Source organism: Abramis brama (assembly GCF_963993115.1).
Source record: "Abramis brama genome assembly, chromosome: 16".
NCBI classification, from domain to species: Eukaryota; Metazoa; Chordata; class Actinopteri; order Cypriniformes; family Leuciscidae; genus Abramis; species Abramis brama.
The window spans coordinates 22780554-22793169 of record NC_139978.1 but is presented as its reverse complement, the minus strand read 5'-3'; the positions used below and the strand labels follow the sequence as shown (position 1 = coordinate 22793169).

The following is a 12616-nucleotide window of genomic DNA, read 5'->3' as shown; positions in this document are numbered from 1 at the left end:
AATACTATAATAGTATATGCTTACTAAAATAAGAGAGGCTTGTGTTTGAAATGCTTGTAATCATATGAATCATATATCAAAAATAAATGACAAATAAAATTGTAATTAATGAAATGGATGAACTGGGCCAAGCATACATGTGAACACCTTCAATACTGTTGCAAAATATATAATTGAATATGGAAAGAATGAGTAGGTGTGTCCAAACCTTTAAATTGTACCAAATATGTTGCGACTGTGTACGTGTGCATGTGTGTGAGTGGCTTATGGCTTGAAGATATAATCACGCGTGTGTAATGGATCAATGCTTTCCTGGGCTACAGGCCAGCAGGTGTGTGTGTGTGTGTGTGTGTGTGGGTAAGTGAGAGAGAGAGAGAGAGGGTACACAGTGTGTTGGGGGGCTTTGGCTGTGCAACTAAGTATAAATATTTCACCCCCTTCTCCAGTTCCCTTTTGTTCATCATCGTAGCGGCTCGATGGCCAGTCCCTTTAATCCACAGCTGAACGAATGAAAGCTAGAGAGGAAAGGAAACACGTGAGGGAGTCAAAGATATAAAGCCACAAGGTTTGCAGAATTTGAAAGAAAGGAATGATAATATTTTCTGATTGCATGATGTAAAAAAGGAGTGACAAAATGTGAGGAGAAGAAGATAAAAGTTGAAAGGATAATGTGAGTATAATAATGACTAATGTGAGTAAAAGTCTGCAATGGCAATCAATGTTACTTTTAGTATAATTGAGAGACTATTTAAGTTTTTATTGATGTTTTTAATTAGTCTTTATTTTTATTTATTTTTTATTTTTATTTTAATCTTAGTTAAGGTTTTGGTCATATTGTTGTGTGTTTTTGTAATTTATGTATGTTTTTATTATTTTTTATTTTAGTACATCAACAATGAGAAAGTAGCTGAAATAAAATATCTTTATGCATGCTATTTTATTTCAGTTAATGTTTATTTTATTATGAAGATGATGTGTCTCTTTGTTTGAAGTGAGTCACAGTGTGTGTCTTGATCTTTTGAAAAAGGATGTCACGGTTCAGAGAAGCCCTTAAAGAGGAGGAATCTGGAAAGAAGAACTCTAAGATACCTCAAAAACGAAAGAAAAAGGAGGCTGAGAATGACACGGTATGAAAATGGATTGAATATACAAGTGAATATACAGTATCAGCACATTAACTCAAATAACATCATTAAACAGTCATGATCGTGTGTGATATCACTATACAGGACAATATATCGAAGGATAGGCTTCCTCTGATTGGTTCATCAGGCAACAGAACTGCAGGTATAGTCAACACATCACCTATAGTTAAATTACTTTTATGGAATCAGTGCATTAATACAGTATGGCAAGATGTTGTCAGATATTAACTGATTTGACTGGAAATCCAATGTTTTTTAATAACAATGCACGAGAAGCAATGCTAATCAGTCCTTATACGTGACATATAAACTGTGTGTTTACATTGATCTTTGTTTCTCCTGTCTACACAATGTTACCTGAGCTCATCAATAGACAATGCAAGTACAAACTCAAGGATATTCAGGAGGTGCTACGTTAATTAGCTGCTATTGTCCCGACATGTGCCTTTGTAATGGACTTGTTAGGTGAGGGGATAATTAGAACTGAACATGTGTGTGAGATAAAGTTAAATAAAGGGGAATTTAGAAATATATGAGATCCTGTCTCCTACATCAGAACAGGTAATGAAGTTTATAAAGAGTAGCAATTGTGAGAAATAAAGTTGCAAATACCAGATATAAAAAACAATTACAAGTTGTAATACTCGCAAATACGATATAAATATATTGTCGTGAGACATAAAGTAAAATAGATGCAATTATATAAATATAATAGTTGCAATTATGGAAAAAATCACAATAATGAAATATAAAATTACATTTGCAAGAAAGTCGCAATTATGAGAAATAGTCGCAATTTAGAAATATGTAGTCGCTACTACAAAAAATAAAGTCTCAATTTTTTTTTTTATTCTAATGTGGAAACATGCTTCAATACAATTCTGATTCTATTTCTTCATCTATTCTGCTTTTAGCAAGGCCTTCTCTATCCACCCCTCAGCATCCTTCTCAGGCCGACATGAGAAAACGTGGCCATCCTCCCATCTCATCTGTGGCCCCTGACAGCATGGCACCCTGGGAAGGCTCCTCCCACTCCGAGTCCTCCTTTACCAGTTTCCCCCCTCCACTTTCACCCCTTCCTCTTGCCCACTCGAAGCCAATCACAGCACCAGATCCTCCGCTACCCCCTCCACCCCCTTCTCAAATCAAAAACATTGAACCTGAGAATGGACGGAGTGCCAGAGTAAAACGCAAGCCCCTTCCACCAAGACACCCCTCTAGACCTCCCCGTTTACCCCCTCTGAGGCAAGTAACAAATCTGAGCTTTTCTCGAAGTTTCACTTTTTCGTTTTTTGAGCTGCCGGTTCACCAGTCCGCACGGAGCAGAGCGGAGCGGCTCAGAGATCTCACTGTGCTCCTGAGGCAGTTTCAATACTGAGGAAATTTTCAATACTGCAAATTTACATCATGCTCAAAATTACCAGGCTATGGCATGACTTCACATCAGCATTATATGCTTAATCAGATTTTTAGATTAAGAGTGATGTTGGATACATTTTTGGCTTTTTATCCTGTTTGTGGTGCACATTTCTGCTGTTGGACTGAAGGTTAAAGATGCACTTCGTAATTTTTATGATGCACTGCATATATGGTCACCAAGGTGCATTTTGTTTTATCAAAAATACAGTAAAACATGAATCTTGTGAAATATTACTTAATACAGGTTAAAATATTTTCTCTATCCTTGCTGAATAAAATACAAGTAATCATATATATATATATATGTTTTTAAAAAAATCATTACTTTAAAAATGTATATGTATTTATATATATACAGTATACCAATGGAGTAATGGAAATTCCCCAGCTTGTGTTTGTTGTTTTTGATACTTTTTTTAGGTTGTTAAATGTATATTTAGAGGATGTGTGGGTGTGAGTTTGTACAACCTTTTACCTTCTAATGTTAAGCACCGTCTAAATTTATATTTACCAATGAGACACAGAGTTGGGGGAAATTACCATGATGATTATAGGGTGGAGACAGCATCTGTGATTAATTATATATGAGGTAACATTATAAATCAGACCTTTAAACAACAGAAAACAATGAAAATATTTAAGGGGAGACATTGAGCTGAGATACGTCCCACAGGTGGCCTGAGGTATTGTTGAGCTATTCGGGTCATGTGCACAGGGGTAATAAAGTGCTTTCCTCAGGACACACAGAACAGAATTCAGGGAATTCTCTTGACAAGGTAAGAAAACTAATTGATAAGCTTATTTACACTTTTACTGCACACTCAACTGTCCTCACGTGTGCTCCTATCAAAGAGTGCTGATAGTCGCAGATGAGCTTTGATGCGTTATCAGTTTTGGCTGCTGCTATCTTTGCACACTATTAAAGGGATAGGCCTAGTTCACCCAAAAATGAAAATCCTGTCATCATTTACTCACAATCAAGTTGTTCCAAACCTGTATGAGTTTCTTTCTTTAACACAAAAGAAGATATTTTAAAGAATGTTTGTAACCAGACAGTTGACTTTTATAGTATTTTTTTTTCCTACTATGGATGTCAATGGCTAACTTACCGTCAACGGTTCGATTGCCAACATTCTTTAAAATATCTTCTTTTGTGTTCAACAGAAGAAAGAAACTCATACAGGTTCGGAACAAATTGATGGTGAGTAATGATGACAGAATTTACATTTTTGGGTGAACCATCCCGTTAAGACTGCGCCCTTTAGTCGGGACCAGATAGTTTACATACTTTAGTGTTTTCCCACCAAATTTTGTAACTGGTATTCTTTTTAAACTGTAATACTGTGTGTTAGAAAAATAATTTCCTTTACGTATAAATATGGCTTCAGAAACATTTATTCTGGTGTAACGTCTGCTTGTGTTGAGTTCTGTCCATTTACTGATAAATATATAAATAAAACATTGCATATTGACTTGATGTATGTCTTCTGTAGCTTCAGTCTGTATTTAGAGAGAGAGTGTCAAAGGTCAATTTTCTAATGACTGAATAAGCATTATTTGTTGAAGAGTGGCGTGTCTTCTCATTGGATAATATAGCCCTGCCTCCTACAAGGAAGTTGCATAAACATTATCTGGAGATCATTATTAAAGTACAACAGTAAAAACTGAAACAAGTCTGTTGAGTACAAGCTGTCGCTCACGTGATGTTTAATATGATCTCTGTTTTCAGGAGTGGTAGATTAAAATTTAACCTTTGGTCAGACCGAAGCTGATCCAAAGATGAATGTCTGTGAACATTTGAGAAAATAAATAACACTTTGGAAGTCTTATAGTGCAGAATCTGTCTCTCTCTCTCCAATTTTAGACTTCCAGTTTATTTGGTTTAGATGTGTTTGCTTGTAAGAATGATAATAGACGGTTTGCTCTGAGTTCAAGGCCACGGCAACAGCTTAGCACATGAGAAACATAATCATACTCTGTTTTAGGATTGTGCCTGTTTTAGTTACTACTTCTTGTTCTCACAGATGGACAATCAAAGACTTTCACAGAGTGAGAATTTCAATCCTAATCCTGTTTATGGTCTGAATGAAGCACAACTAGATATCCAGGGACAGCGCAGGTGGAAGGAGCATCAGACAGTTTGGGAAAAGCTGAAGGAGGAGAGCCGGTGAGTGTGGGTGAGAAGAGTATAGGAGCTTATTTAAGAAGCATGCACACTTAAGATAATTGTGATCACAAAATAGACACAGTGTCCATGAGAAATACACACACTGACCATTAATTTCTCTTGTTGTTTTGCATCAGGTATTCAGGTCCAAGGCTGAAGAGCTGCTTCCTGTCTATTGCACCTCTCTTGTCATGGCTGCCACAATACTCGCTCAGGAAAAATGCTGTTGGAGATGTGATATCAGGAATCAGTGTGGGAATCATGCACCTGCCTCAAGGTTTAAGACACACACAATCCTGTGATATTTGAGCTGCTATATGCTATAAATATATGCATGTATGGCTTACAAGAAACTTTATTTGCAAGTATTAAGTATAAAGATTTTATCACGGTCAATGTAGATTAAAATCATGGTCTGTTTTTAGGGTTCTTATGGTCTATCTGAGAGTGTAGACACTTGAAGTGCCTTTGATGTGAGGGGTCGATTATGATTTTCATCGTCCTGTTTTTCATAATAGACACCTACAGATCTGCATTATCGGCTGGCAGCCAATAATTTTCCTCACAATGCACCGTGGTTCAAATCAGACAGATAAAGTGGATGTAATGACTAATTATATTGTACAGAACTGCACACTCTTCTACACACAAATTGTTCATTTTCAGCCTTTTTCAATTCCCGTAGGGATGGCTAATGCATTGCTGGCTGCAGTTCCTCCAGTGTTTGGTCTGTATTCGTCTTTCTACCCTGTTCTCATCTACTTTATATTTGGAACATCCAGACACATCTCTGTGGGTAAGTACACATACGCGAACTATCTTTGCAGGTACGTACACAGTGCCGATTTGCAAGAAAAAAGATTTTAAAGGAGTAGTTCACCCAAAAAATTAAATGTTGTAACAAGCCCATTTGTTATTTTTTTTCAATATATGGATTTGTAAATATAATAACACAAAATAAAAATATATAATATAACACAGTAAAAACATATTAAGCATATTAAAATAAAATATACATTTAAAATTAAGTATAAAACAACTAATAACAATAAAATATACAACTACATAAAGTAGTTTGAACTTCAATTCAATTCACATTTATTTGTATAGCGCTTTTTACAATACACATCGTTTCAAAGCAGCTTTACAGAAAATGCATGATTCCACATTACAATTTAGAGTGATCTGTTATCAGAGGTAACTGTCTAAGTTATGTATTTCAGAAATGTACATATACAAAATCAGTTAGCTAAAAATTTATTAATTTAAACAATGTAATAATTTAAGGCAGAAACGATGAGCTCATTAAAGTAATGAATACTTGTTTCCTAACAAATGAACTAAAACATATTAAACTTTATTTAATATATAAATATTGGTAGTCCATCAAGTGGCTTGATTCTTATTTGATTGGCCATTCAGGTCTATCTGTTGATCTGTCTGATCCACAGGTACTTTTTCTATCCTTTCCATCATGGTCGGTACAGTAACAGGTGATGTGGTGTTGCCAGGCAGCGGAGCAGAGAGCGATGAGATTGAGGCTGAACGCATGAGAGTTGCCTTTGCAGCTCAGTTGACCATTCTGTGTGGATTAATGCAGGTAAAACACACACATGCTGTATTAAATGTAGGATAGGCAATTGCGAAGAGGCTAGCAATAGCAAGCTAGCTTTGAAAACATAAGATCCCACCCTCCCTTCAGAGCGTCTCCAAAGCCACGCCTCCTTCAAAACACATGAACGCACACAGCAGAGTCTGCAAAGCATTACGAGAGACGGCGTTAAACTACCTCATGTCTCAAAGCACATAACATTACAATAATAATGAACTTAAACAACTTACAGAGCTCTTACTTGTACCATCTGACTGCTGCTGATTCATTTTGGCGTTGATAGTGTTGTTGACATAGAAATGCTTAAATCCGAGTCTTGAACAGCTATGAGGTTGGCATCTCATAATTAAAGCAATTATTGATTGCTGTCAGGATGTGAGGAGAGTTTTAAGTATAACAAAAGTGTTTATTAAACAAATTGCATACCCTGCCTTTAATTCTGTATTAGAGTGTGTGTGTCTTTGTATAAAACTCTCCCCATATAGATTGCGCTATATGTGCTGCGTTGTGGAGGAGTGTGTCGGTGGTTGTCTCAGCCGTTGGTCAGTGGATACACTATGGCAGCTGCCATCCATGTGACTGTTCACCAGCTGCCTTTACTGATGGGCATTTCCATAGTCAGACACAGAGGCGTCCTCGCTGTGTTCTGGGTGAGAATGAGCTCTGTGTGTTTTACCTCTGTGGTCTCTGTATATCTCAAATGCTGAATGTACATATGTGTGTTCGACAGATGTTTTCAAACATTGTGTCTGAAATCAGGAGTGTATTACCAGCGACACTAGTCATTTCCTTTGTCTCCCTGGTTATACTTGTTGGTGGAAAGGTGCTGAATTCATGCTGGAGCACTCGATTTCCCATTCCATGGGAGCTGGTACTGGTGGGCACACACACACACACACACACACACACACACACACACACACACACACTTGAAACAGGGTTTTTATAGTTTTTAATTTATTTAGTTTCTATTTAATGTAGTATTTGTCAATATAATTTTGTTTTCAATTTGTCCTATAGTTTAGTTATTGCTAGTTTTCACTTTCATCAATTACGTTTTTTAAGTTTCAATTTATTTATATATCATATCATATCATATTATTTTATTTTTTATTTGTTTTATTATTTTTACTTTTAAATTTCCCATTACAGTCTAGTGTTATTTCTGCCTAATGTAATTTTTATGTTTAAAACTGGAAGGTTTCAAGTTTTATAATATTCCATGGATCATGAACTACAATTAATTTGTGGCTGTTATTTTTCCCAGTTGTGTTAGTTTTTATTTTTATGTGAATAGAAATGTGATTACACTTTACAATAAGGTCCCATTACTTTGTTACTATATCCCATTACTATATATTACTTTATGCATTAACTAACATTAACTAACAAAGAACAATACATTTGTTATAGCTTCGTTAACATTAGTTAAATACACCTGTTAACTGTTAGTTCATGTTAGCTCAGTTCCAGTAAATAATATAAACAGATACAACTTTTTGATTTGAATAAGGTATTAGTAAATGTTAAAATAACATTAATCAATATTTTTCATTGTTTATATTTAATTCATGTAGTTAACTAATGTTAACAAATGGAACCGTATTGGAGTAGTACCGCAAAAGTTTTAATTTGAATGAATTAAACAGCATGGTTTCCTTTTTTTTAAATATTTCTGTGCAACAGTAATTCTTTCTTCATGTTCCTAGATTATCTCTGCCACTCTGTCATCATTGCAGTTTGATTTGTCCGGTCAGTATGGAATACAAATCGTTGGACCCATACCAACCGGGTCAGCAGAGTGTTGGATTTTCTTTACAGAACCAATTAGCTGGACGTATTTCGGTGTTGAAACTTATTCTCTCTCTCATTTGTCCTCTTTTCTCTCTCCTTTTCCATCCCTAAGTCTTTCACCTCCCTCCCTTCCATCATTCTCCTTCTCTCAGGAGCTGTTATTGACAGCTCTTGCACTAGCAGTGGTGGGTTATGGTTTCCAAGCTTCATTGGGCATGATGTTTGCTCATAAACATGGGTACCCCTTTCACAGCAACCAGGTAACAAGCAAATGTTGTAACTTTAACAATTTGTTCCCTGGAACCTCACAATAAGGCTAGTATAGAGGCCCTCTTTGCAGCTTCTCTGTCTGATCACAAATGGTCTCTCCCTCCTGTAGGAGCTGTTGGCTATGGGTCTGTGTAACTCTATTGGAGGGGTGTTCCAGTGCTTTCCAGTAAGTGGATCCATATCTCGCAGCACAGTGCAGAAGAGTACAGGCGGACAAACTCAGGTGCAAACACCTGCTGGCTAATGTTACAGTCAAATGTATATGCACAAATGTACACTCCCTGCGAATCACATTACATGGGAAGATTATATTGAGTATTTTCTCAGACTTTTAGTGTTTTTCAGGCATTGGCCACATGAAGTATAGACATTTAATTACATAATTTTTTTTTGCATTCATTATTTACAAATTGAAACTGAATTGTGCTGTAGGAAATGCAGCATGTGACTCTGTTATTAAGGAATTGAACATTAACATCTCTCTTTCTTATCAGCAAAAGCTCACCGATAAAATCCAAACCACATACTTAAAAGGAAATGTCCATGATGCCAATGCCAATGCTCCGTGATGAACATGACCTCTCTCTTCTCAGGTGTCTTCTCTAGTGTCTGCACTGATAATTCTATTGATCTTGCTGAAGTTCGGCCCCCTTTTTCAGCAGCTTCCAAAGGTCCCAATATCACATTCAATTGGGAAGTTTATATTAAACAGATATATTGTAATAATGTGATTTTATAAAGTGTATTTGTGTGTGTTTCAGACAGTTTTGGCTGTAATTATTTTAGTTAATCTGCAAGGGGTTTTTGCACAAGTTAAAGATGTGCCTAAACTGTGGAATACCGACCGCTTGGACCTGGTAAGGGCACCCAGTCCATTCATCCTAACATAACTGACCCAAGTACAACATGCACCTGAATCAGAATCATGTTCCATGTAGGCCTTTCATTCAGGGTGTTTCCTGTGTGTATTTCCCACTGAGACTGCAGGTTGTGTGGGTAGTGACACTGCTCAGTGCCCTGGTGTTTAACCTGGACCTGGGGCTTGGCATTGCAATTGTGTTTTCTGTCCTTACCATTGTCTTCAGGACACAGCAGTGAGTCATCTGCATTGTCTGATATTTATCTACAGTGTCTCTCTCTATCTTTCTTTTTCTCATCTTTCTCATACTGACTTATTCTTCCTCTTTCCAAATTTTTCAGTGCCAGGTCTGCAGTTCTTGGGCATATTGCTGATACAGACTGTTACAAGGATGTGGAGAAATATGCAAAGGTAGTGTCTTATGTCACCAAAGCTGCATTTACATGATCAAAAATACAGTAAGACTGAAGTAATGACTACTGAAAATAAAGCTTTGCCATCACATGAATACATTATAAAATATAGTAAAATAGAAACCAGTTATTTAAAGTTTCAATATGTCACAATATCACAGTTTTTTTGTTACTGTATTTTTGACTAAATAAATGCACCCTTGGTAAGCATAAGAAACTTTTTGTAACCAATAATAAATGTTAATGATTCCAGAATTCCCTGAATTTTGTGGTTTCAGGCACTCCAGGTCCCCGGAGTTACTGTGTTTTCCTGCTGTAATCCACTTTACTACGCCAATGCAGACCAGACCTTCACATCACTAAAACAGGTACAACCTAGGGGTGGGCGATTTGGCAAAAATATCGTATCACAATTTTTTTCAGGAAAATCACGATTCACAATTTTATTATGATTTATCACAATGCCGGTGCTACGGACATTGGCACCGGCACGTACACGGGCACACCAGCACGGACACACCGACACTGGCACACTGACACGGACACCGGCACCGACACGGATACCGACAAACCGGTACGGACACCGGCACAGACACACTGGTACGGGCACACCAACAGGGACATTGGCACCGGTGCTGTGCCGAATTTCGACCCCCTGCCAAATTATTACCCCCCTCGTTTAAGTCAGTAACCTACCTGATTGCCTAATCCTAACCCCACCCCTAATCCTAACCCCTCCCCCACAACTAATCCTAAACCTACCAATACTAGGGGGGTAATAATTTGGCGGGGGTGGAAATTCGGCACAACACCGGCAAGGCTTTAAAGCACATGCAAATAACGAACTTTTGTGAATTGTGTAACTCGACCTCTGCGTTAACGTGATGTGAATGTACGTCGCATTGTACAGCATATTGGGATGGAAGCGCCAGAACTGCAACTGATAGAATACACTGTAGCACGATATTTCTTCAAAAGTAGATCGTGGAGACATTTTAATCATCCACGATCAAAAATCATGATATCACACACCCCTAGTTCAACCTCCATTACAGCTCCCTGCTTTCCATTCATTCAAATATGTCTATATTTTATTATTATTTATGTATGTGCAGGCAGTTAGTAAAGGCATTAAGGAGAATCCTGAAGTAAGTCCTCCAGACCAGCAGGGGGCTCAGAGTGTGCAGCACTGCGTTATTCTGGAGCTCAGTGGAGTCACCTTCATGGACTCAGTGGCCATTGACACATTCAAATCAGTTAGTGGCACAGAACACACACACACACACACACACACGTAGAAGTGTTGATATTTTACCAGAGATGAACAGAAATAGATTACCTGTTACTGACTCTCATGAACTCCTAACTAATGAATGGCAGTTTAAATTCTGCATGTCATTGTGTCTGTGTTTGATTGCGAATGTGCGTGTCTTACCGCTCTCTCTGGGTCACAGGTGCTTCAGGACTTTGAGAACACACAGACCTCGTTTTTCTGTGCTGCATGTCCAGGTAGCACGTCTGAGACACACAGCCACTCTCTCACATGATCAAACATGACGTTTTTATATTAGCATATACACTGTGACTTTAAAGGAATAGTTCATCCAAGAACTGAACTATTTAACATGTTTAATGCACTCATATATTCTGTATTTCTTGTTTGTTTCTAGATGGTTTACTATCTCAGATAAAGAACCATGGTTTAGTTCCAGGTTTTCTGTCTCTTTCCTCATTTTTCCCCTCAGTGCATCATGCAGTCCTACACTACCAGGGGCTACAGGTGTGTGTGTGTGTGTGTGTGTGTGTGTGTTTAAATGCTGTTATATCTGTGTCTTCTGGTTATTTTGCTATTTTTTCCTCTTTGTGTTTGTATAGGGCTGTTGTAGTTTGCTGTAATTCAATAGCATTTTCTGTTCTAATTAAATTACGCATCTATATTTTACAGAACACAGGCACAGATGTTACAGAGCTGTGACCTTTAATGACCTCCCTTCATGAACAGCAGATACATGAACCTGCAAACCTGAAAGAACCCTTCAACACTGGGGTTTAGATGAGACATTTCTAGACAAAACTAGAATTTCAGACATTTCTAGACATTTCTAGAAAGGAGAAGAACTTCCTATTTTGATTTAATGGTTTGAAGCAACTTTTGGCATTCATCTGGATTTAAGGTGATATGTGGCAACAGCTGTTTGTTTAACGGCTATTGAACGTGAAATTATCTCTGACACCATAAACAGATTTTATATGGTTTATTTGTTTTAGTCATTTTTCCACTTTTAGGTTAGAAACTTTATGTACTGCCTGTCTGTGCATCTGTAATCTCCCAGATTCTTATTAACACACAGTATGTTTTTATGTTAGAGACCAATTTGGTTTGTAGACAGTAAAATAAATCAAATATGTTCAAAAGAACAACATATCGAAACATGAATAGTATGGAAAATAAAGATCTAAATAATTATTACCACTCCAGTGAATACAACAGGGTGTCTGACAACAGCCAAACTCCACCAGCTTATTACAATTCAATTAATATACATAGAGTTCACACAAGTGTGTTGTGGTAATGTTCTTCTTGCACCTCCAGTGAATTGAACCATAAATGCCATTAGAAGAGACTTTGTTCTCAGGCCAGGTGCTGGGGAGAGGCCACATTAATATTTAATGCAGCTCATCTCGCTCACACGTTTACTGGGGACATATAAGCTTATATTATATAAAACTAATCATAATCACTGCAAACTAACCCTAATGATACCACCAACAGAAAACCTTTAGCATTTTTAGGATTTCTGGTTAAATTAAATAAAATTGTATTACAATTGAGGACGTCCCAAAATTTCCGCAAAGGAATGTTTGGTCAGTATTAGTTCAATTTTCCCCAAGCTATAGGTAATGTACATACACGCATTAAGTTGAAAGTATAAATAC

At 37.2% G+C, this 12616-nt stretch overlaps 2 protein-coding genes across 2 annotated transcripts; both read left to right on the top strand.

The window, feature by feature from the left end:
- The first annotated feature begins 154 nt into the window (after positions 1-154).
- LOC311066337 (uncharacterized protein) lies at positions 155-3072 on the top strand. The gene is made up of 4 exons (XM_084087481.1): positions 155-670; positions 1028-1127; positions 1230-1287; positions 2060-3072. Coding segments are annotated over exons 1-4 (624 nt in total). The 5' UTR covers positions 155-668; the 3' UTR covers positions 2524-3072.
- Positions 3066-12042, top strand: slc26a6.1 (solute carrier family 26 member 6, tandem duplicate 1). Its single transcript, XM_084087468.1, has 19 exons — positions 3066-3340; positions 4589-4731; positions 4869-5008; positions 5417-5527; positions 6183-6331; positions 6829-6993; positions 7074-7220; positions 8053-8135; positions 8250-8397; positions 8517-8630; positions 9001-9078; positions 9169-9264; positions 9395-9501; positions 9608-9677; positions 9958-10047; positions 10795-10935; positions 11134-11188; positions 11350-11459; positions 11625-12042. The coding sequence occupies exons 2-19, from the start codon at positions 4589-4591 to the stop codon at positions 11652-11654; spliced, it is 1977 nt and encodes a 658-aa protein (XP_083943594.1). The 5' UTR covers positions 3066-3340; the 3' UTR covers positions 11655-12042.
- The last annotated feature ends 574 nt before the right edge of the window (positions 12043-12616 follow it).